At 45.9% G+C, this 26,098-nt stretch overlaps 2 protein-coding genes across 5 annotated transcripts in view; one reads left to right on the forward strand and one right to left on the reverse strand.

Moving 5' to 3' along the window:
* Window positions 1–954: 954 nt before the first annotated feature.
* Window positions 955–26,098, reverse strand: part of LOC120716340 — a 30,564-nt gene continuing 5,420 nt past the window's right edge. The window contains exons 1-7 of one of the 4 annotated variants that reach the window (XM_040003851.1): window positions 12,261–13,518; window positions 11,858–11,999; window positions 9,764–10,039; window positions 8,979–9,532; window positions 7,736–8,905; window positions 5,160–6,260; window positions 955–3,379 (exon numbers count right to left, since the gene is read on the reverse strand). In XM_040003851.1, coding sequence (XP_039859785.1) covers window positions 2,846–3,379; window positions 5,160–6,260; window positions 7,736–8,905; window positions 8,979–9,532; window positions 9,764–10,039; window positions 11,858–11,990 — 3,768 coding nt within the window. In that variant the 5' untranslated portion in view covers window positions 11,991–11,999; window positions 12,261–13,518 and the 3' untranslated portion in view covers window positions 955–2,845. Of the gene's footprint in view, window positions 3,380–5,159; window positions 6,261–7,735; window positions 8,906–8,978; window positions 9,533–9,763; window positions 10,040–11,857; window positions 13,519–26,098 lie in introns of those variants that run through there. The other 3 variants (XM_040003849.1, XM_040003850.1, XM_040003852.1) reach the window with 3 other exon arrangements.
* Window positions 14,116–16,125, forward strand: LOC120716334 (E3 SUMO-protein ligase ZBED1-like). Its single transcript, XM_040003835.1, has 2 exons — window positions 14,116–15,188; window positions 15,474–16,125. Exons 1-2 carry the CDS (start codon window positions 14,116–14,118, stop codon window positions 16,123–16,125), a joined length of 1,725 nt encoding a protein of 574 aa, XP_039859769.1.

A 26,098-nucleotide genomic window follows, 5' to 3' on the forward strand; every position in this document is an offset into this window, starting at 1 on the left:
CATAGCATGATGTTTCCACCCCCATGTTTCACAGTAGGTATGGTGTTCTTGGGATGCAACTCAGTATTCTTCTTCCTCCAAACACGACGAGTTGAGTTTATACCAAAAAGTTCTACTTTGGTTTCATCTGACCACATGACATTCTCCCAATCCTCTGCTGTATCATCCATGTGCTCTCTGGCAAACTTCAGACGGGCCTGGACATGCACTGGCTTCAGCAGCGGAACACGTCTGGCACTGCGGGATTTGATTCCCTGCCGTTGTAGTGTGTTACTGATGGTGACCTTTGTTACTTTGGTCCCAGCTCTCTGCAGGTCATTCACCAGGTCCCCCCGTGTGGTTCTGGGATCTTTGCTCACCGTTCTCATGATCATTTTGACCCCACGGGATGAGATCTTGCGTGGAGCCCCAGATCGAGGGAGATTATCAGTGGTCTTGTATGTCTTCCATTTTCTGATGATTGCTCCCACAGTTGGTTTTTTCACACCAAGCTGCTTGCCTATTGTAGATTCACTCTTCCCAGTCTGGTGCAGGTCTACAATACTTTTCCTGGTGTCCTTCGAAAGCTCTTTGGTCTTGGCCATGGCAGAGTTTGGAGTCTGACTGTTTGAGGCTGTGGACAGGTGTCTTTTATACAGATGATGAGTTCAAACAGGTGCCATTCATACAGGTAATGAGTGGGGGACAGAAAAGCTTCTTACAGAAGACGTTACAGGTCTGTGAGAGCCAGAGATTTTCCTTGTTTGAGGTGACCAAATACTTATTTTCCACCCTGATTTACGAATAAATTCTTTACAAATCCTACCATGTGAATTCATGGATTTTTTTTTCACATTCTGTCTCTCACAGTTGAAGTGTACCTCTGGTGCAAATTACTGACCTCTGTCATCATTTTAAGTGGGGGAACTTGCACAATCGGTGGCTGACTAAATACTTTTTTGCCCCACTGTATTCGCTGCTCAATCTTTGCCCTGACAGCAGGGCTGAGAGTGGGGCACAGAGTGAAACAGCCAACACGTGGTGCACTCCTGCAATTCTGGCTTGGAGGCAGAATTCCAATTTGATATGTGCATCTAAAACAGAGAGAAACAGATAAACACCATATACACCTTTAAGTTCAGGTTTTAGCAGAAATAACACGTTACAGTTAGCATGTTAGAGATTTGGGGAGAAAATTCTTTACAAAAACATAATTTACCAGACACTTTTATTTGTGACATACGTATCTATTGACATATAACAGACAATTTAACAAACGCTAACAAAAATCTGGGCAATAAAAAAGCAGAACAGAATGGAATAGAGAATAGCAGTATTTATAAATGTATAAATCTCTTTGTGACAAACTTTACAGCGTTGATGCAGGTGGAATGAAAGACGTGAACAAAGTGCAATATGCAGTAAATGGAACAATGTGCATTGATGTTACAGATAGTGAAAAGTAGTTCAATAACAAGCAAAAATCAAATACGTTTGAAACTGACCACTAAATGCTAACCGGAAGTGTCAAAAGTGCACAGTCTTACTAAAGTTTAGATACCTCGGAGGTCTGACCATTGTTGTAATGCTAACAAAGTGCCAACGTAATCAGTGTAAGCAAACTAGATGATTTCTAAAATTATATAATTATTAACGGCAAATTTATACATGAAAGACTCTGTGCCAACCTTTATGATCCACTTGCAAGGTTTCCACAGTCGATGATCCATGCAGTGCTACTGTGGAGGTCACGTGTTTCCAGTTACTGTGGAGGTCCCAATATGGCGCTCCCAGTGGCTGCAGCCAGACCCTTCTCCCATAAAGACCGCAGCTGGAGCATTACCGTAATGTTTATAACACTGCGCAGCAGAATGACTCGAGCTGCAGCCCTCTGACTTTAACAAGATGTGCAGCCCCTCCCCCTTTGAGCCAGCGTCTGTCTAATTGGCTGCCCGTCACAAACTGAAGGTGTGCTTCACCTGTGTGAAGCTAACGGCAGCATGTGAGTGATCACTGAGGCGCCAAATGGGGCTGAACTAGTGAGGAAGACAAGAGGTCAGAGGTCACGTTACTGAGGCGGGCAGTCAGAGGTCAGTGACACTAACAGATGAGGCGAGCTAGCAGTGAAAGTGGAGGAGACTCCTGAACAGCAGCATCAGTCTAGTTTATAATCACAAACACAAAGGTGTTACCAGGGAGGCTGCTGATTGGACAATCGTGCCTTGCCTGTTATGTGCTGTGTTAGATGATAAACAGCTCTGTTCTTGTGTTTTTCTCAGTGAGGCCGAGTTTACCTGCACCACACCTGTCCTGCAGTCTGGTGTCCTCCAGTGGTCCTGAGTGTGAGGATGAGGATTGGTCGTCATGGTGACACTTTAAGCTATATAATCTGAAAACTGATTCTTATTTAAACTCATCACACAGTGACGATGATGATGATGATGGAGGACTCTGCAGGGAGGACTTTCTCTGTCAGGACTGGAACTACTGCTAAATACACTCGAATACTTCGGTTTGATTGTAGCATTTGTGATATTTGTACTACGCAGTGATGGCGCCAGGCTCACCTGCAGTACCTGTGACGTCCACCAGGGGGTCATGGCCCACATTGATTTAGATTACTGAGAGCCTGACGCGACCATATAAGGATATCCCCTCTCTGACATCATGCAGTTCCATGGGCGGTGCAGCCTGACCTTTGACCTCATTATTAGAAACCATGAACAGCAGGACAGAAAAAAGGAGCTGGACATTATTTCATTTTATTGTTCAAAAACAGTGTGACACACACACCTAAAAATCACTGAAACCAGACTTCATAGAAAAAATTAAAACAAACATGTTTAACAAGAACGTCATCAGCCAATCAGAGGAGGCGCTGCATTGTGACAGAGCAGGGGGAGATGGTCACCTGACAATCCTGCAAATCTCTGTGAACCAGGTAAGTCTGCCTGTGCACACCTGTCTGTCTCTCTGTGGCAAAGGTAGCCTCAAACCTATCAATCATCTGTGAAGCCCCGCCCCCAGCCTTAGTGAGACCACCAGCCTTCATTCTTCCTCTCCTTTGTGTGGGTTTGGTTGCTGCACTCTGATGGGCTGTTCTAAGACCATGTGACAACTCCTCTGACTCCAGTAGGTATCTGATTGGTGGGCCAACTCTCCTCCTTCGCTGCCGCTGAGGCTCCTCCCCATTCTCGTTCTTACCCTGGGTTCCTTCTTTCCATTTGCCATCAGAAGCTCGAGCACTGCTCATGGCCATCCCAACTCTGTTGCCTTGGGAACTGTCTACGATGCTGCGGTGCTGATCGCAATGATGCAGGAACAGTCTGCTGGCACGGCTGAACTTCCTGTTGCAGATGTGACAGCCGAACGGTCGCTTCGGTCTGTGGAAGACAGACGTCTGCAGAGGAGAAAGGTCACGATTAGCTGAAGGCTTTTCAGGGAGTTTTTAGGACTTCCTGATAATAATGAATTACAGTCGTCCAGCCTGGAAGTAATAAATGCATGAACTAGTTTTTCAGCGTCACTCTGAGACAGGATATTTCTAACTTTAGAGATGTTGCACAAATGGAAGAATGCAGTCTTACATATTTGTTTAATATGTGCGTTGAAGGACATGTCCTGGTCAAAAATGACTCCAAGGTTCCTCACAGCGTTACTGGAGGCCGAGGTAATGCCATCCAGAGTAAGAATCTGGTTAGATACCATATTTCTAAGCTTTTCAGGGCCGAGTACAATAACCTCAGTTTTATCTGAATTAAGAAGCAGAAAGTTAGCAGCCATCCAGGTCTTTATGTCTTTAAGACATTCCTGCAGTTTAACTCATTGGTGTGTGTTATCTGGCTTCATGGACAGATAGAGCTGGGTGTCATCTGCATAGCAGTGTAAATGTATGCTATGTCTTCTAATGATACTGCCTAAGGGAAGCATGTATAATGTAAACAGAATTGGTCCTAGCACTGAACCCTGTGGAACTCCATAATTGACCTCAGTGTGTGAAGAGGACTCTCCATTTACATGCACAAACTGGAGTCTATTAGATAGATATGATACAAATCACTGCAGCGCAGTATCTGTAACACCTACAGCATGTTCTAATCGCTCTAATAGGATATTATGGTCGACAGTATCGAACGCTGCACTGAGGTCTAGCAGGACAAGCACAGAGATGAGTCCACTGTCAGAGGCCATAAGAAGATCATTGGTAACCTTCACTAAAGCTGTTTCTGTGCTGTGATGAGCTCTGAAACCTGACTGAAACTCTTCAAATAAGCCACTCCTCTGCAGAGGTCCTTCTACCGTGCCACTATCGAGAGTGTGCTGGTGCACGCCATCCCTGTGTGGTACGCTGGTTGCACAACAGCTGACAAGAAGAGACTACAGAGGGTCATCAGAACTCCCTGGACTTAATTGCCAGCTCAAGATGTCTCTCCAGAGCCAGGGCAATTATAAAGGACCACCTCCATCCTAACCACCACCTCTTCAACATCCTGCCCTCTGGAAAAAGGCTCAGATCCATCAGGTGCAAAACCAACAGACTAAAGAACAGCTTCTTCCCGTGGGCTGTCAGAACTCTTAATGCAAACTAGTATGTAAAGACTTCCCCAACACATCCACCCTGACACTGCTGTTGATCATCTATGTGCAATATCTCAGTCTTTCCATGTTCTGTGCAATTATTTTGGTCCCAGTCTGTTTCAATGTTTCCTCCACATACACCATGTATATAGTTCCACTCACATATGTATACATATACACTGTTTTTTGTTTTATTCTATTGATTTAATTATTTATTTATTTTCTGCCTTCGTTGTATATTGGTTTCTCTTCTTTTTACTTTAGCACCTTTGTGATCCAGCTACCCAATTTCGCTGTGCAAGAAACTGCACAATGACAATAGAAAGTCTCTAAAAGTCTAAGATGATCTGTTAGCTGTTTGACAACTACTCTTTCAAGGATGTTTGATATAAAGGAAGGTTGGAGATTGGCCTATAATTAGCTAAGACTGCTGGGTCTACAGATGCTTTTTGAGTAAAGGTTTAACTACAACCAGCTTGAAGGCCTGTGGTACATAGCCGATCATTAGAGATAGGTTCAATCTTTAATATGGTCGACCTAAGAACTTAATGGCAGGTGCTGTTAGCTGCCTCCTGATTGATCAGTTAACTGTGGCTACCAACCTTTTTTGGGCTCCGTCTGCTGTGTGTGGGTTTGTTTTCTGTGTCCCGATTGGTTGTTCTTTGACCCCGTGACAGCTCCTCTGACTCCAGCAGGTACCTGATTGGTGGGCCGACCATCGTCCTCCTCAGCCTCTGAGGCTCCTCCTTCTTCTCATCTCCCTTTCTTCTGCCCTTTTCAACCACGTGACTTATGTCTTTAACTTTAGCGTCAAGCCTGTCAATCATCTCTGAAGCCCCGCCCCCAGGCTCACAGAGGCCAACAGCATCTGATCTTTCTCTCCTTCTTGTGAGCTTGGTAACTGCCTCCTGATCAATGTGATTGGCTGTTCCAGAATCATGTGACGTTTCCTCCAACTCTAGAAGGCATCTGATTGGTGGACTGACCGTCTTTCCTGGTCTCTGAGGCTCCTCCTCTTCCTGTCTTCCTCCCGTTGAGACCATGTGACCTGTGTCTTTATCTCCAATGTCAGAACAGTCAGTCATCTTTGAAGCCCCGCCTCCAACAGAGTCTTTTGATCTTCCTCTCCTCCTTGTGTGTTTGTTAGCTGCCTTCTGATTGGTCTGATTGGCTGTTCCAGAACCCCATGTTGTCTCCTCTGACTCCAGCAGGTACCTGATTGGTGGGCCAACCATAGTCCTCCTCGGCCTTTGAGGCTCCTCCTCCTTCTCCACACAGACTTGTTGCACCTCCCTTTCTTCTTTTTCTTCCTCCTCCGCTCTGCTCCTCTTTGTCCCCCTCCATCCAATCCCACTCCTGTTCAGAGTCCAGTAGTCGACCAACCAGCTGGGACGTGTTCTCACACGGTTTATGCCTCTTGACCAATAAGGAGCCTTGGTGGGTGCTGTGAGGAGGGGCTTCCTGGGCCTCTGAGGCTCCTCCTCCTTGTCATCCTGGGTGGTCTGTTTTTCCCGTTTGTTTTTAGGAGCTTGGGCGTTGCTCAGGGCCGCCCCACATCCGTTGCTGTAGAGACCACCTATATTGCTGTGGTGCTGATCGCATTGGTGCAGGAACAGCCCGCTGGCACAGCTGAACTTCCTGTTGCAGAGGTGACAGCCGAAAGGTCGCTTTGGTCTGTGGACAGACGGGTGGAGGGCAGACGCCTGCAGAGGGGAAAGGTCAGACAAAGGTCAGGTGAGCGTTGGGTTAATTAAAGCTAACTAAAGACAAAAGGGGCAGAAAAGTCTGGTTAAAGGTCGGGAAAGAAGAGGTTTCCATTAGGGGTGGGCTTTGATTATCAATTTATCGTTTAAAATCGATTCTACCTTGGATAAATTTATTTTGCCCGAAATGCCAGAATCTCAGGTTAAACGAGAGCAGGATTCTGTACAAAGATGGAAACACAAAACACAAAGAATTCACTCTGATTTTTGCTGTTTTGCTTCTACCACGATAAAAATCACACTTCATGCACAGCTCTCTCTCTCTCTCTGTACTTCAAGAACAGTTTCCCGTCTAAAAATCTGTTTTCTGCATTATTCGCTTGCTTGTTACGCACAAGTCTACCGTTGTTTACAGGCTGTTGGCCGCTGTTTTTGTCCTTTTACTTACTTCTGAGAAGAAAGCCTCATTTCTGCTGTTCAATACTGAGCAAATTTAAACTTTTTAAAATGATGCAAATTGCAAAACTCTCAGCTGTGCCTGTAATCAAACCTCTGTAAACTTTGCTCTGCTTCACTTCAGCAGCATCAGGTCATGTTCATGTGTTGATTCATGGTTTTCTTTCGTTTTTGGATCTACTGCAGAATATTTTTAAGGTCATCTGTTAAAATCCAGGCCAGGAAAGTCGCCTTCATGTTTTTCTGTATTTTATCCTCAGTTACTTTGACACAAAGGCCTCTGCTGTGATGCTCACACCTTTGATAAAGTCCCGCAAGTATCAGCTTTCTTTTTATAGATATAAAAATATGGAAATTTACTGATACGTGATCAGAATTATAATATTTCTGACTGTCTGAGGCAAAATTTACCCGATTCAAATCGAATCGAATTGTGGATCGAATTGATTCGGGACCTCGTGAATCGAAATCGAATCGATTCTAGAAATCAGTGACGATACCCAGCCCTAATTTCCATGGTTACCTACTCGGAACCACTCGCCATGACTGGTTTTCCACTACAATCTGGTAAGTACTTAATGTACGTGGTCATTGTTATAGCAATTAATGTGCAACACCAATAAAGGTGGACGTCGAGGCGCGATGGACCCGCTGCTTGGTCTGTGGCGTCGGACTCGGGAACACAGCATTGCTTTTGTAGCCATTTCTGTCGCTACCCAACTTCAAAAATGGCGCTTTTCATTTTTGTGAATGAGACGCCATCACGACTCATCGAGGGAAGCCACTGACTGGCCAATCAGGGGCACATTTTCATATTTGCTCGAATTTCCTGGAACGCCGGCCGAACATCACCTGGTACCAGGAACTACGAACTAATAGGAAACCTGAAAACCGCGGCAAGTCGATCCGAGTAGGTAGAAAAAGAGGCTGTAGTAACAGGTAAAGTTCAAGTAAAGGTCAGAAGACATGGGCTTGTGTTCTGCATCCTGATTGGATGATTGTAAAATATCTGTTATCACCTCTGACTCTAGAAGGCATCTGATTGGTGGACTGACCGTCTTTCCTGGTCTCTGAAGCTCCTCCTCTTCCTGTCTTCCTCCCATTGAGACCATGTGACCTGTGTCTTTATCTTCAATGTCAGAACAGTCAGTCATCTTTGAAGCCCCGCCTCCAACAGAGTCTTTTGATCTTCCTCTCCTCCTTGTGTGTTTGTTAGCTGCCTTCTGATTGGTCTGATTGGCTGTTCCAGAACCCCGTGTTGCCTCCTCTGACTCCAGCAGGTACCTGATTGGTGGGCCAACCATCGTCCTCCTCGGCCTTTGAGGCTCCTCCTCCTTCTCCACACAGACTTGTTGCGCCTCCCTTTCTTTGTCGTCCTCCTCCGCTCTGCTCCTCTTTGTCCCCCTCCTTCCATTCCCACTCCTGTTCAGGGTCCAGTAGTCGACCAACCAGCTGGGACGTGTTCTCGCACGGTTTATGTCTCTTGACCAATAAGGAGCCTCGGTGGGTGCTGTGAGGAGGAGCTTCCTGGGCCTCTGAGGCTCCTCCCCTTCCTGTCTTCCTCCCGTTGAGACCATGTGATCCGTTTCTTTATCTTCAGTATCAGAACAGTCAGTCACCTTTGAAGCCCCGCCCCCAGCCTCACTGAAGTCAAAAACATTTTTTGGTCTTCGCCTGCGCTGTGTGGGTTTGTTTTCTGCATCGTGATTGGAGGTTCTGACACCACCTGTTTCCTCTGACTCCAGCAGGTACCTCATTGGTCGGCCAACCATCGTCCTCTTTGTCCTGTGAGGCTCCTCCTCTCCTTCCTCTCTTCCTCCTGTTGTGACCATGTGACCTGTGTCTTTAGCATTAGTCTCAGGCCTGTCAATCACCTCTGAAGCCCCGCCCCCAACAGCATCTTTTGATCTTCCTCTCCTTCTTGTGGGTTTGGTAGCTGCCTCCTGATTGGTCTGATTGGCTGTTCCAGAACCATGTGACGCTTCCTCCGACTCCAGTAGGTACCTGATTGGTTGGCAGACTGTCCTCCTCTGCCTCTGAGGCTCCTCCCTCTCCTCTGCATCACCCTGCGCGTCATTGGTTTGTTCTTGCTGTTGGTCAGCAGCAGCTTGTGCGCAGCTAGAAGCCGGTCTGTGGACGGAAAGGTGGAGATCCAGAGACGCCTGGCTGGTGACGTTCAGACCACACACCTGGAGACAGGTAAAGTCGAAGGTCAAAGGTCAGAGAAACAAAGGTGATGTGACGTTCAAGTGAAGGACTGACCTGGCAGAGCTTCCACCATCTCTCTGCTCCTCCGTCTGTTGAGGACTCCACCGTGCTGCTGTCATCCAGCTCCTTCTGCTCCCTCCTCGGCCTCCCCATCTTTCTCCTCCGCACGTCTCTGCTCGCTCTGCTGTGATTGGCTGCTGTTGGCCCATGTGACTGCTGCTCAGACTCCAGCAGGTATCTGACTGTCGGGCCAACCATCCTCCTCGGTCTCCGACCCTCCTCAGTCTTTATTATGACAGATTTGACTCCTCCCCTTTCTTTCATGGTCTCCTCCCCTCCTCTCTCCTCCTCCTCCTGCCCCTCGTTCTCCTTCCTCTCCTGGATCCCGGTTGTTTGTTCCTCTCCTCGCTTGCTGGTGTGGGACTCCTCATCCTTCTTCAGAAGCTTAATCTTTAGTCTCCTCCTCTTCCCGGCCGCATTTCCTGTGATGTGATTGGTCGATTTGTCAGCCAGTGATGACTTTTGTCTTTCACCACCATCAGGCCACCTCCCCCCCACCATCTTCTTCTTTTCTTTAAATGCCACATTCTCAGAGCAGAGTCGCTCCTCTGCAGGAGAAGAGTAAAGGAAGTTAATGTTCAAATACTGATTAATACAAAGAACCGATCACTAATCAATAACCCAGATACTGACTGATGCAGAGAGCCAATCTCCTGTGAGAGGAGGCTGAAGGATGAAAGGTTGGGAGGTCAAGAACACATGAGCAGATTAAAGGCTTCCTGCTCTGAGTGGACTCGATCTTCAAACATCTCATTTAACCTGACACTTACAAAACCTACCCTCAGGTACGTGCACCTCCTGCTCCTCTTCCTGCTCCTCCTCTTCGGCCAGCCCCGGGCTCAGGGGAGCGATGAGTCCAGGAGGAGCAGCCGAGACGTCCGCAGGAGGCGGGGGAGGCAGAACAGAGTGCTCGGAGAACAGAGGTACGCTGGGTAGCAGGGCAGGGCGGTCGGTGCCGTAGGCGCCGCAGCGTGATGCCCGACTCCTGCAGAGCTGCAGCAGAGCGCCCCCTGCTGATTCATCCACCTGGAAGGCGCCACAGTGGCAGGAAACACCTGAGAGGGGAGAGGCGTACGTGTGAGCGCGCTCTGCTTCAAACAGTTAATGGGCGTGTCCAAATTCATGGGCTGCATCCTCCCGAGGATGCATTTGTAGAACGATTACGTCACAGCGACGTGATGAAGGCTGTCCAAATTCGTAGACTCCTCCGAATGCAGCCGACAAATGTGTCCTGCTTTTCCCCGAATTTGAAGGATGAGTCGGGTGTGTCCTTTGTGGCCCACCATATCCCAGAATTCATAGCGCGGCCCAGCCAAACTCCAGTTTCTGGCAATGGCGGCTGCTACTAAGTTTTAATATTACTGTTACTACTCTCTCTGGGTCACAAAATAAACTTTTAACATATTTTCAGGCGAGAATGTAGCTGTGTAAACTTCAAATATCTGCTTGGTTTATCAAGATATCGCATATTTGCAAAAGTGCTTCGACGGTTTCAGAGACTTCTGCTACCCACCAGCTCGACAGCTCGCCGGGAGCTCGAGGGTCACTGAAGCCGCCGAGAACAGCAAACTCCCGGCACATCATTTTCAGATCACCTCGGTCTTTCGCTGCTCGGGTTAAATGTAATATATAAGTCACTTAGACAACCTAAAATGTTATTGTTTGGCTTTTTTTCAGTGTTTTATTTGTTCGTGAGTAAATCGGTTTGGCTGAGATTAACATTATTAGATTAGATTAGATAAAACTTTATTAATCCCCCGGGTGGGTTCCTCCTTGGTTTTCACACAGCTGAATAAACGTCAAACAGAAAACTGATTAAACAGATGGTCGAGAGTTTACTCCAGTGTCCTGTTATATTTTAGATAGCAAGGAGCAGACAGCCGAGTTTATTAAACTCCACCGAGACAGCAGTGACGCTAATCTGAAGGCTAGACCGTCCAATTTCACGGCCGTTTACTTCCGGCCTACCGACCTTCTGAGGACCCGGCCCACGTAGACCGTGAAGGCCGGGTCCTCAGGAGGATGCAGCCCATGAATTTGGACACGACTAATAACTCAGACAGCACCTGGCCATGAAGCGATCAAGGGTCTCAATGTCAGCACTGCAATGAATTCTGGGTAAATTTAGACATCTGTGAGGAAGAAAACAGTGTGTCTGCTCAGGTGTGTTTACCGGGGCAGAAGGTGTTTCTAATCAGCGGGTGTGGGACAGGAACAGGAAGTTCACCATCTTCTCACCTGTGAAGTGGCTTCAGTACAAAGCCCGTGGACTGTGACTCTACCCGTGACTCCACCCGTGACTCCACGTCTGTGGCCGGGTGAGTGAGATGCCCACAGGCTCTAAACCCGAAGATGGCGCTCGGCGACGAGGCAAGCCCCCTTTTACCCACCATTCACAGAGACGAACCTTGAGTCCGTCCGCCGGCTTGAGCCCTCAGAGGAAACCACCCGGAGCGACTTCTGTGTGGACCAGCTCTGTGTGGATCTGTGTGGACCAGCTCTGTGTGGATCTGTGTGGACCGGCTCTGCATGGATCTGTGTGGACCAGCTCTGTGTGGACCGGCTCTGCGTGGCCTCTGGGTGCCACAGGGGACCTGGGCCAATGTCTAGCCTGTGGAATCAGGTTCTTCCTTCCTCAGGTCGAGCCCTTCGTCACACAGTTATTACAGCTGCACTATGGTGCATCGCTATAGCGACCAGCGTAACGGCCTGTGTGTTGGCAGGCTTCCTGTGTTTGAGTCCGTGTAACTGTGTGTTTCACATGCAGCTGGTTTGTTTTCAGTGCTGCTTTACAGACACGTTGGACTGGATATGAGTTTGAAGCTCCGTGTTTCAGAGAGCACGGTGATAAATCACGTGTCCCTGAGTCTCACCTGAGTGTCTCCAGCTTAGCTGCTGAGTCAGCAGATCCACCTGGACGGCGGCGTCCCTCCTCTCGGCCGCCTCGCTCTGACAGCCCACCTCCTTCCTCCTTCTCTCCTCCCTCCTGTGTCCTTCAACGATCATCTGGAACACCTGCAGGGGGCGCCACAGAGGACAAACGTCAACATCATACAGGGTGTCACACAGCTGGACGTCCAAATCAGCCACAGGAGAAAGTTCAAACGAGCTTTGAGCCGACTGCACCACCCAGCATCTGTGGGTGGAGCCACCGTGACATGACCTGCGGCTGATGACATCAGAATATTTACATCAGCGTTTCTCTTCCTTCACATAAAAGTGTCCTGTCAAAGCGCCGGCTGTACCTGTGCAGGTAACAAGGAAGTGATGACACACCTGAGTCTGTGCTGGTTAAGCTGGAGGACACGAGCTGCCTTCCTGCCTCTGCTCAGTACTGTAACTGCAGCTGATTTAAGGTGGAATGACTTCACTCAGCTCAGACGGAAACACAGAAGTGTCCCCATGTCAGCTGAGGTCCTGCTAACACGGTGACATCACTGCAGAGACCGGAGCCGTCCACCAATGACAGCAGCCACAAGGTGGGCCCAAACCCACAGGGAGTCTTGGAGCTCCTGCAGGAGCAGCCTGTGGAGACCAATGACTGTAGAAAACATGGAGGACACGACAGCCCAAAAGTGAAGCCAAAACGTCTCTATCGCCCCCTGGTGTCTGGCTGCAGTATAGGTCATAATTAATTCTCCTCAGATAATTTTTTCCAAAGATTCTTTCTTTGTCTCCAATGAGTCTCCTTTCCCATAAGTTTGATTCTAATTCCTACCACGGTGATGTTAAATTGGGGTGAAACGTCATCATAGCAGCTTTGACTGGCAGCTGCAGTCACGGAGAAACTTGCGTATCTCTGTTCGGGAATAGCAGATAGAGCGTAGGCTCTGAGAGAAGGGCCAGCGTTTACGCTACGAAGACACGACCGAGTGTTTTAACCTGACAGCCTGAGGTGTTCTTCAGTAAACTGGACTACCCGACAGAAGGACCCGAGGCTCTGCTGCACTTTTTCGGTAAGTTAAACGTGTTTGTAAGCTAATCCGTAACTACCGTCCTTAGCTCGGTCCTGAGACCTAGCTAGCTAAGATGAGCACTCGGCTGTCAGGGTTCATTTAGCTAATCTGTGCAGATGAATGAATTTACTAAAGAAATCAAGAGAAACGCTCCGGGCTGCTCAGTCACTAATTACTGTTACTGTACTTTTATTACAAGTATTATACTGTAAAAGCAACAGGCTACACCCTGCTTCAGCTCCTGTGCAGAGCTGAATATTAAATATGTGCAAACAACAGCATGTTTTCAGTCTCCACATTTGTAAAGACAATAATACCATTTTTAAAAGCTTGTACTTCAGTAACTCCTCATTAATCAGGAAGTATGGATTAAACTGTAGAATGAAAAAATGTAAGAGAACAACTTCAGATCCTGAGTGTGAGGACAGAAGAATCAGCTTTATTTCAGATTTGAGGGATAAAATTTACATTCGAGTTTGATGGTTCTGTTGTCTTTGTGATTACAGGAGCTGCCCTCAGATTCAGACCTCAGCACCACCCAGCGACAGCACCGATCATCCAACATGTTCACATGTTAACTGCAAAATGAACTGATGAAAACAATACAAAGGTTAAAGTACCACATGTGCTGTAGTGAAAGCTGCAGCTGTTTTATTGATAAAGCTAAAGACAAAAAACCAAAAGGATTAATCACTCATGTAACTGTGTCACTATATATCAGCATTAACAGTACCTCAGTTTGTATCTCAGACCTGCACAGCTTCCGTTTTAAACACTTGATGTACTCAGCTGCATGAAGAGCGCGTTTGAGTTTCTCTGACACAATTAAATAAAACCTGATGAAGGTCAAAGGTCGTCACTTGTATGTTGAACTACAAACTTGTCATCTGGAATTTTTTCACAGTTTTTTGCAGATAGTGTGTTATTTACCATGAAGTGATGTAGAGTTATTCATACCAGAGTAACCAGAGAGGATCATATATTTGTAAATATATAACTTTCTACAGGACTGAATATAATATATTTATGTAAAAAGTATAGCTGTCGAAATTAACGCGTTAATTGCGATAATTAAATTTTGGAATTAATTACGTTAGAATATTTAACTATTTAGTGCAACACGCAGATAAGTCGCTCCCATAATTCCACTTGATTTGTTTACCGCGCCACTGAAAATGGAGAAGCAGGAACAAGATGGTCTTCTGGATGGGGAATTTAAATACAAGACGAACATAGATGGGACAATAAACAAACGCGTTGTAATTTGCACTCACTGTAGTAAAGAGTTTCAATTTCACCGTTCAAATTCGACCTTAAAATACCACCTTAATGCCAAACGCGCGTTTGTCGGGGCAGCAGCTTCACCCGGCCTGCGTCAGACCACTCTTAGTGAACGCAGGCCACTCGCTAAGTCTTCTTTGGACAAACTGACCAACAATATAGCCAAATGGATAGCAAAGGACTGTAGACCACTAAGCATTGTGGAGGACAAGGGCTTTGCAGATGTTTTAAAGGTTGCATCTCAGGACGCGTCCTACAAGCCCCCAGCGAGAAGCACAATAACAATTCGAATCCACGAACTGTATGAAACGGAGAAAAAGAAAAAAGAAGAGGCTTTAGTTCACACAGAATGCGTGGCTCTGACAGGAGACCACTGGACATCATTGAGTAATGACAATTACCTGGGAGTTACTGCGCATTTAATCACTGAAGCCTGGGGTCTGACATCCTTTGCGCTGACTATAATGAAAACGGAAGAGCGGCACTTTGCGGAGGCTTGTGCAGAGCAGTTCCAGACTGTTGCTCGCAGGTGGAGAATTGAGGAGAAGGTGACAACAGTAGGCACGGACAGTGCGCGCAATATGATCGCCGCGGCTCGCATCATGCCATTCAATCACATGCCGTGTACCGCGCACATTCTACAGAGATGCATCACAGTGAGTCTCGCAGACAGTGGCTTTGTCACTGCGCTGGCCAAATGCCGCAAAATTGTTGGCCATTTTAAGCACAGCCCAGCAAACACAGCAGAGCTGAACGCAGAGCAGGTGTCACTGGGGCGCAAGCAGGAGCCGTTGGCCCAGGACGTGCCTACGCGCTGGAACTCCACGCTGGAGATGGTGAAGCGCTTGATCCGCAACCAAACTGCAGTAACCGCGACTCTGGATAAACAAAAGCATAAACTTGTCCTCCTGACGCCTCCAGAGTGGGACAAACTCCAGAGACTGGAGACACTTCTAGAGCCCTGCAGGTGAGCCTGTCATTGTGACCATAATTGTAGGTTTAGATTAAATGTATCAAACATACATCTTAAATCAGTTTTGTTATTATGAAAATGTCTTATTTAAAAAATAAATGAAATCAAATATTTTATTAATATTACCTAGTATTAAAAAGCTTTTTTTAATTTGCTGTCTTATCTCTCTCTCTGTGTGTGTGTGTGTGTGTGTGTGTGTGTGTGTGTGTGTGTGTGTGTGTGTGTGTGTGTGTGTGTGTGTGTGTGTGTGTGTGTGTGTGTGTGTGTATTCCACTGCAGATATGTGACTGAACTGCTGGGAGGAGAGGCCTACGTCTCCTGCTCTGTAGTTCTACCAGCCTTCTGCCACCTGCGCCGTGTCATGGAAGTAACTGATGAGGACCCTGCATATGTGGTGAGGTTTAAAGAGAAGTTTAAGGAAGACCTTGCTTCCCGCCAGGAACATACCAACTATGCATGGCTCCAGATCGCAACTGCACTGGGCCCACGTTTTAAAGACCTACGCAGTGTGCCCAAGACTGACAGAGAAGCAGTGTGGACCACACTGGCAGGCATGCTGCATGAAGACTCTCCTAGAAGATCACACACTGCAGAAGAAGGTCCAGCCAAGAAGAGGCTGAGCCTGCTGCAGATGGACTCTGACTCTGAGTCAGAGGAGGAGGTACAGCAGGACAGAGCCATACAGCGCTACAGAGCAGAGCCCTGCACTGCCTTAGAGGACTGTCCCTTACAGTGGTGGGCAGCTCATGCAGGAGCCCACAGCCAGCTGGCCCGCCTTGCTCGCAGATACCTGGCCACTCCTGCCTCCACAGTGCCCTGTGAGAGGCTGTTCTCTGTAGCAGGGCACATTGTGAACAAGAAGAGGTCTGCTCTGCACTCAGAGAACGTGGACAAGTTGGTTTGTCTCAGCAACCGGCTGAAGGATGAGTAGACCAGAGGACCGTGTGTTTAGAGCTTGTTCTATGGTTGAATGTGATTTAAACAATACTTTTCACTGTTGTTCATATTTTTTTGCACTAATCTACCTTACCCAAAAGGATGATTGGAGATTTTTTCTATTTTGCCTGTTGAATTAGGCCTATGTTCTGTGAACTTGAAGATGTATATGGATAAAACAATGTGCTAGATTTAAACGGGTGGAAAACATTCAGTAAAAATCCCTCACAATTATTTGAAGCCCTGTTCTGCTTGTACTGCTTGTACTCACAATTAATAATAAATAAAACAAATAAGTGTGTTAAAAACCACTATCTGTCCCGATTTTTACACATATATACACATATACACATATATTTCGAGTTGCGATTAATCAATTTTTAGGCTGTGATTAATTCGCTTCCAGCACAACACCCAGCCTACGTCAGACCACGCTGAGTGAACGCAGGCCACTCAGCGTGGTCTTAGCATTAAATAACACTAACAAGTGTGTAAAAATCCGCTATCTGTCCGTATGTTTGCACACATTTTGGTCATATTTTGAGTTGCGATTAATCATGATTAATTAATTTTTAGGCTGTGATTAATCTGATTAAAAATTTTAATCATTTGACAGCCCTAGTAAAAAGATATATATATATAAAAACACCCAGCACGCCCCTGCGGGCGGTTTATCCTTCAAGCTCGGGTCCTCTACCAGAGGCCTGGGAGCTTGAGGGTCCTGCGCAGTATCTTAGCTGTTCCCACGACTGCGCTCTTCTGGACAGAGATCTCCGATGTTATTCCCGGGATCTGCTGGAGCCACTCGCCTAGCTTGGGAGTCACTGCACTGGGACCACCGTTACCTTCACCCTCCACATCCTCTCGAGCTCTTCTCTGAGCCCTTGGTATTTCTCCAGCTTCTCGTGTTCCTTCTTCCTGATATTGCTGTCATTCGGAACCGCTACATCGATCACTACAGCCGTCTTCTTCTGTTTATCTACCACCACTATGTCCGGTTGGTTAGCCACCACCATTTTGTCCGTCTGTATCTGGAAGTCCCACAGGATCTTAGCTCGGTCATTCTCCACCACCCTTGGGGGCATCTCCCATTTTGACCTCGGGACTTCCAGGTTATACTCGGCACAGATGTTCCTGTACACTATGCCGGCCACTTGGTTATGGCGTTCCATGTATGCCTTGCCTGCTAGCATCTTGCACCCTGCTGTTATGTGCTGGATTGTCTCTGGGGCATCTTTACACAGCCTGCACCTGGGGTCTTGCCTGGTGTGATAGATCCCAGCCTCTATGGATCTTGTGCTCAGAGCTTGTTCTTGTGCTGCTATGATTAGTGCCTCTGTGCTGTCTTTCAGTCCAGCTTTGTCCAGCCACTGGTAGGATTTCTGGATATCAGCCACCCCCTCTATCTGCAGGTGGTACATACCGTGAAGGGGCCTGTCCTTCCATGATGGTTCCTCGTCTCCCTCCTCTTTCTTGGGTTTCTGCTGCCTGAGGTATTCACTGAGCACTCGGTCAGTTGGGGCCATCTTCCCAATGTATTCTTGGATGTTCGTTGTCTCATCCTGGACTGTGGTGCTGACACTCACCAGTCCCCGGCCCCCTTCCTTCCGCTTAGCGTACAGCCTCAGGGTGCTGGACTTGGGGTGAAACCCTCCATGCATGGTAAGGAGCTTTCTTGTCTTTATGTCAGTGGCTTCTATCTCCTCCTTTGGCCAGCCTATTACCCCAGCAGGGTACCTGATCACGGGCAGGGCGTACGTGTTGATGGCCCGGATCTTGTTCTTACCATTCAGCTGACTCCTCAGGACTTGCCTGACCCTCTGCAGGTACTTGGTGGTTGCAGCTTTTCTAGCGGCCTCTTCATGGTTCCCATTCGCCTGCGGGATCCCCAGGTACTTGTAACTGTCCTCTATGTCTGCAATGTTGCCTTCTGGTAGTTCAATCCCCTCAGTTCTGACTACCTTCCCTCTCTTTGTTACCATCCGACTACACTTCTCCAGTCCGATCGATAGATATATCGAGATTTTATATATACATATATACATATATACATTATTCGTATCGATATCGAACCGTTCGATACAGTGCTTTCGGTTCGGTACGCATATGTATCGAACAATACAACATTTGTAATTTATTTTATCAACTTTCCTTCTGACGATGCTGTCTGTGTTGAGCGCTCAGTGAATCTGCGTTCGACTACTCCGCCTAGGCTGCACTGTCGAGCGCAGATCCACTGAGCGCTCAACACAGACAGCATAGTCAGAAGGAAGAGCGCAGGGCAAGCTAGCAAGACAGAAGTTAAGCTCTCCTTGCAACATTCAGATCTGGCGTTTGGAATTATTTTGGTTTTCATGTGACGTATGACCGTGAAGGTAAGCGAGTCATGGACTAAAGTAAAACAGTATGTTGGATGTGCCATGCAATGCTCAATTACATGGGTGGGAACTAGTGTGTTAGCGCAGTTAGCTCGTTAACGTGTTGGCCGTCTAGCCCCATGCACGGGGCGATCGGCGGTAGCTCGTTAACGGAGATTTGCCGTGTTGTGGCGTTAAGGTCATTTCAACGAGATCAACCTGAAAGCACTAGTGGGAACACAACGAATATGACTGCACATTTACGCTGACATCATCCTAGTGCAAAGACAAAAACAACAAGCATGCTACTAACTTTAGCCGAGTCATTTAGACAGCTGTTAGCACATGATTCTCCTTATGCTGCTGAGAATATAGCCCAGAAGAAGCGGATAGTATAGCTTTTATTTTGGAAAGAGACATTTCTCTGTAATAAACTCTCTTTTCCAAAGATGAGTGATTCCTCAATCAGATACAGGGCTTGCAATATCGCTAGCTCGACGTCCCGGGGCTAGCGATTTTTCCAGTCGGGCTACCAAAATCTATCTGCCCTGCCCGTCGGGCTATTGTAGGAAGGAAAAATATATGTCAATGCTTTTGCATTCTTTCAGAAATGTAGCTGGGTAATTATGTCATTGGCATTGGTGAGCCACTGTCAATATGTGACATATTGAAATCGCGTTTGAATTTGCGCTTGTTTTTTGCTTTCACTTTGCAATCGTGCGAACTGTGTATAGAGAGCGACAGCACTGATCTGTGAGTGATGATAATTTGTGCACCAATTCCTCTGACATCGTCTTATTAATCGTTAGCTTACTATGCAAACATGACAAGTGAAATCTCCCGCAGCTTAAACATGTGAGAGGTTGATCGCGCAGAGAATCGCTGAGCTTATGTGAGTGCATGTGTAAAAGCAGCACGATATATATTTTAGTTCTGCTGAGCCGAATAAGACAGGTCAGGGTGAAGAAGTGACAGCCAAAGAAAAGCTTACCACAAAACGGAGAAGTTATGACAAATCAGACTATAAGGCAAAAAGAAAGTGCAGCTTTATGGTTTCATGGACAAAAGAATTTCTGTGGCTGCAATATGACGAGCTAAATAACCAGGGCTGCACATAAGTGGTCCGCAGGTGCGCATTCGCTGTCAAAATAAAAAACACGCAAAAGGGTTAGGGTTAAATTTAAAAACTGTACTTTTGAGTTAAAATATATATTTATAATTTTAATAAATGACAAATTAAAAAGGCATGAACATTTTTTTTGTATCGAAAAAATATCGAACCGTGACACCAAAGTATCGAACCGAACCGTGAATTTTGTGTATCGTTGCACTACCTACCTACCCACACAATATATATACACACATATATATATACACATATACACACATATACATATATATATATATATATATATATATATATATATATATATATATATATATATATATATATATATACACACATATACACACACACATATTCCGGAGCCTCTGGGGAGTATCCAAGTATCTATAACATTACTCAAACCAAAGGTCTCCATCACAGTGTTGATGAAATGCTGGGTTTATCCATCTGGTGAAGATCATGAGTCCTGCTTGATCAATGCCATGAGCTTCAGTGTTCCTGGTGTTTCTTAAATGATGTCTCTTTCAGTGGGTCAACAGAACTTATGGCACAGGACAGCTGTGATGAAAGAAAGGGAAGAAGTTTCTCCAAACCTCTGGACCCAGAAACCTAGCTTGGTCCTGATGGTCTCCCTCACTAGTTTCTCTCCAGGGTGAATGTAGCTGTTGATATAATATGGACTCTATTATTAAATGAAAAGAGCAAATTAGACTACACTACTGAAACGTTCTGCTGATGTTTTTAAAGTCTCCATGTTACCAGGCTGTAGAGATTTAAACAGTTTTAGATCCATTACACTCAGTCTTATGTTAAAATCTCGAAGGACAGCATTATATTTTTGATATTAACAGTAACTCTGGGCCTCTGTGGAGTGTGTAGCTGATCTCATCGCTGTCTAAAAATGGATAAAAAAAAAAAAAAACCATAAGAAGTGCTGAATCCTTCAATAACACAGACTATTAGAGTAACAGGTGTGTAGCATCGCTAACTAGCCAGCAACAAGCCTCCAGCACATTGCGTATGCTAGCGGCTAATCTAACTAACGAATTAACAACAGAGTGATTTTAGATGTTGTACAACTATAAGATGATAAGCTGTGTGTCTTTTTCATAACAGTGACGTGGTTGTATTTACCTTAATTTAACGAGTCGTCAGTCGCGGTAAACCCATCAGCAAAAAAAATGGAGCAGCCGGGCTACGTAAAAAGTGTAGGGGGGCGTGTTTGCGGTCACGTCCAGCGGGTGTGTGGGTTAAAGTGTGACACAGTCGCTCCACCTCAAGTCACTACTGCGCAGATCCAAGATGGCAGCCTCCACAAGCAGAATATTTTGGCTTCATTTTTGCACAATGGCAAGATGGCGAGTTGAGCAGTCGCACGAATTAGGAGCTCGTTAAACTTGTCCCAGAATTTACCTTGTGTTCGTTATTGTTTCCACTCGAAAGTAGTAAAATGACTGCCCCAAGTATAGTTAAACCTGCTAAATTCAAACTCGACCTCAAAAAACAAGAAACAACATCGCCATGTGATGAAAAGGAAAACAGCAGAGAAGGAACGGATCATGACTACATAGCAATGGACGTAGCAGTGATGAGCAAAAGGGAACGGGGCAACGATTCGGTTCCATCTACACCTTGTAAGAAGCCTGCAGAAAAGAAAGCTAAGTCAGCAGAGATAAGTGAAAGTGACGAAGTCTCTAATGCTACTATATTGAAAGCGATTCTAAACCTTGAAAAAAAAGAGTGGACGAGCAGCTAGCTGACCTGAGTGTGCAATGCAAGCAAGCTAGTACGATGCTAGCCACCTTAGCCAAAGCGGTTCAGTTCAACTCGGAGGAGGTGAAAGAATGTAAACAAAAGGTTAAAGAGTTGGAGAGACGAAACGAGCAGTTGACCAAAGATAACTACGATCTCAAGGAGAGAGTGAAAGAGCAAGAAAGGTACAAAATGAGGTGGTGCCTCCGGATTAAAGGATTAGAAGAGAAAAAAGATGAAGATGTCAGATCGCTGGTTATTGGAATTCTTGGCAAGATCGCACCTGATATGATATCAAAGCTTGAAGAATCTGTGGATGTGGTGCATAGAGTTGGGAAGAAGATTGAGAATAAGGTCCGACATATCATCATTCTGTTTGCTCTGAGACACGTGAAAGAGGAGATTTGGCGTCGCACCAAAGATTCGGCTGTCTGTAAGAACCTGGGGTTCCACTTCGCTGAGGTACTGCCGCGGGAGGACTGCAAAGAGACGAGGCGGCTGTGGCCGCAAACTGAACAAGCCAGACGGGCTGGGAAACTCAATTCAATTTTATTTATATAGCGCCAAATCACAACAAAAGTCACCTCAAGGCGCTTCATAGATACAGAGAAAAACCCAACAATCATATGACCCCCTATGAGCAAGCACTTTGGCGACAGTGGGAAGGAAAAACTCCCTTTTAACAGGAAGAAACCTCCGGCAGAACCAGGCTCAGGGAGGGGCGGCCATCTGCTGCGACCGGTTGGGGTGAGAGAAGGAAGACAGGATAAAAGAAAACGGGCCTTTTTCCGGGGTCCTCATGGATACATCGAAGGAGGATCGGTGACGTTGAATGAAAGACCTTATGTAAGACTGTATACTAGGGGTGGGGGGAAAAATCGATACTGTGTAGTATCGTGATATTTTGTTTGCTAATAATGTATCGATACAGGGACAGCAGAAATCGATATTTTGTTACAAAAAAAGTTTTTGTGGACTGGAACTCTGACTTCAGAGCATGTTGATCCTTTTTCTGAGCAAGAATCCTGACATTCCTTCACTGTCCAAATGTGTTTAACTTGTTTTTTGGCAGCAATAAACATGACAGTTTACTTATTTTAATTTAAGACATGTTTTATTTTAATTAAGTTTAAAACTTTTTTATTTAATGTAAATATATATTTTGTTTTAATTTACTTTCAAATTCTTCAGTTGCTGAATGGGCTGCATAGTTATCATAAATTGCATAGTTCAGAATAGCTATAATTGTACCAGATGGTTGCATTCAGTTAAGTTGGACTAGACTGTAATACAAACCGTTCAGTTTGCCAACAATAAAACTGAAATGAGAGAAAGACTGAGTGTGAGACTTTGATATTAGATAAAATGAATATTGATAAAGTTTACCTTTATGTACAGAATCTGAATATCGCAAAATATTTTTAAAAATTGCAATAATATCGTATCGTGTGTTAAGTATCGTGATAATATCGTATCGTGGGATATATGGTGATTCCCACCTCTACTGTATACAGTGGAATATTATTAATGGGACAAAAGAGTTCTACTTAAAGTTAAAGATTATTAGTCACTGAGTTGGTGACAAGTGTTACAATTTAAACTCATATTTATATATATACATTTTCTTTTTAAAAACAATTATTATTAGTTATTTTCTTAGCATATTCTTGTTATGGTTCACTCAAAAATCTCTTTTGGTTCATTAAACGTTCGGGGTTTGAAGGAAATTGTTAAGAGAAAGGCACTTTTTTTTATTTTGCAAGGGGCAAAAATGTCACTGTCTGTTTTTAAAATGGTAAATGGCCTGTATTTATATAGCGCTTTACTAGTCCCTAAGGACCCCAAAGCGCTTTACATATCCAGTCATCCACCCATTTACACACACATTCACACACTGGTGATGAAGCTATATTGTAGCCACAGCCACCCTGGGGCGCACTGACAGAGGCGAGGCTGCCGGACACTGGCGCCACCGGGCCCTCTGACCACAGAGTGAGTTTTACAAGAAACTCACTCTGTGGATGCTGATGTTTCCCTTTGGGCTAATCAGTAGGGAGACAAGATTCTTTTCAGTCATGGATCTAACAGATCTGGAGGTGTGGCGATTTGTTTTAATAAGTTCCCAGGGGAAAACATATAAAGCTGATAGTGAGGGTCATTGGTTAACTGCAGTTTTGAAGAGCGAAGGTATATTTCTAATTGTTACAAATCTTTATGGACATAATAATGAGGGTCAAAATAAAAGTCTATTGGAAAATCTAACAAATGTTATTTCAGAGTTTAAAGTTATGTACCCCACAGATTACATCCTAGTAGGAGGAGACTGGAACATGACACCAGATGAGTGGATGGACAGATGGCCTCCTCACTTAGGAAGGAGGCAACAGAATAACATTATTGAGAACTTCTCTAGTGATAATGATTTTACAGACATTTGGAGAAGTTTGAATCCTGGAGTTAAGAATTATTCATGGTTTAAACCTAATGGAGGAAGCAGGTCAAGAATTGATTATTGGTTAGTGAGCGATGACATTTTGAGGTGTACTTCACAATCTAAAATCTCCAAAGCACCAACAAGGATGAGACATAGTAGCAGGGTATTTTGGAAATTTAATGCCAGCCTTTTAAATAAGGACGAGTATTGTGATAAAATTAGACATACAATTACAGATATAAAAAATGATGACTCAGTAGTGGGTAATATACAGAAATTTTAAAACTTTAAAACTTTAAACTTTAAAATGGCGCCGGTGAGGTCGGCTGCCGTGCTGGATGCTCTGCCCCAACTTCTCCACTTTTTGCAGTTTTTCGTCACTTTTTGCTATATCTGCGATAATCTTGCATGGGCATCATGCAAAACACACAAATCCGCTACAGTAGAGACACTTTGGTTTCTATTGGTCTGCAATACACGAACATTTCACCATGTTTAACTCCGGACCCAACCTGGCCAAAGGAGATCCTGAGAGAGAACAAAGGACGCGACCCTAAGCGACGGCCTCGAGGTAAAAGAGCCGGCATCAGGAACAGGCTACGGGCTCGCGCACACCGCGCACCCATGCCCAGTATCCTGCTAGCCAATGTTCAATCCATCGAGAACAAGCTTGATGACCTCAGAGCCAAAATCAAGTTCCAGAGACACATTCGGGACTGCAACCTCCTCTGCTTCACCGAGACTTGGCTGAACCCAGCGATACCAGACCACGCCGTGCAGCCGACAGGGTTCTTTTCGGTTTACCGCATGGACAGGACAATGGAGTCAGGGAAGAAAAGAGGTGGTGGAGTATGTTTGATGGTGAACAACAGATGGTGCGACAGCACAAACATCTCCCCACTCACACGGTCTTGCTCGCCCAATCTGGAGCTTTTGATCGTTAAGTGTCGCCCTTTCTATCTCCCTCGGGAATTCACTGCGGTCATTGCCTGCACTGTTTACATTCCGCCTCACGCGGACTCAAACACTGCCTTATGTGAGCTACATGAGGCTCTCACACATCAACAAACACTTCACCAAGATGCCGCACTCATTGTTATGGGAGATTTTAACAGAGTGAATCTCAAACGGACATTTCACAACCTTCACCAGCACATCAACTGCCCCACCCGGGGCACGAGGACATTAGACCACTGCTACACCCCGTTCAAGAACTGTTACAAGGCTCAGCCCCTGCCGGCATTTGGAAAATCGGACCATTCCACCATCTTCCTCATGCCTGCTTACAAACAAAGGCTAAAACAGCAACCACCAATCAGGAGGGAGGTCGCCCGCTGGACGGACCAATCGGTGGCCGCGCTGCAGGACGCACTGGACGACGCAGACTGGGACATGTTTCGGCGCAGCTCTGATGACATCAACATGTTTACGGAAGCGGTTGTGGGATTTATCGGGAAACTAGCGGACGACACAGCAGAAAGAACTATCATCCAAACGTTTCCCAACCAGAAGCCGTGGGTGGATAAAAACATCCACGACGCTCTGAGATCACGCACCGCTGCCTACAATGAAGGGCTTGTCTCCGGTAATATGGACCTATACAAGGCTGCGTCCTACAACGTGCGCAGCGCGGTCCGAAAGGCAAAGCGGAGCTACAGGGAAAAACTAGAGTCACAGCTACGACAGTGCGACTCTAGGAGCCTGTGGAAAGGACTGCGGACTATAACGGACTATAAACGACCAGCTTCTTCAATGATGAATGCCGACACTTCACTGGCTGATGAGCTGAACACGTTTTACGCTCGCTTCGACGCCACAGCAATTAAAACAATAAACGGCTGCGCGCGCTCGGAGTGCACCAGTGAAGAAAATGCATTCATCATCACAGAGCATGCCGAACACCTTCAGGAGGGTGAACACCAGGAAGGCAGCAGGACCAGATGCAATCCCTGGCCAGGTCCTTAGAGCCTGCATTGATCAACTAGCACCGGTGTTCACGGAGATCTTCAACCACTCCCTGGCCCAAGCTGTGGTTCCCACGTGCTTCAAACAGTCCATTATTGTCCCTGTTCCAAAGAAACAACATCCCGCTTGCCACAATGACTACCATCCAGTAGCACTGACTTCAATTGTGATGAAGTGTTTTGAAAGACTGATGAGAGATCACATCACTTCTTCACTTCCTGCCACCATCGACTCACTTCAGTTTGCTTACCGGACTAATCGTTCCACAGACGATGCCATATCTCACCTGCTCCACACATCCCTGAGTCACCTGGACACTGGCAGAGGGAATTAT

The sequence above is a fragment of the Simochromis diagramma genome, unplaced genomic scaffold, assembly GCF_900408965.1.
Source record: "Simochromis diagramma unplaced genomic scaffold, fSimDia1.1 OVJJ01000367.1, whole genome shotgun sequence".
In the NCBI taxonomy this organism is placed as follows: Eukaryota; Metazoa; Chordata; class Actinopteri; order Cichliformes; family Cichlidae; genus Simochromis; species Simochromis diagramma.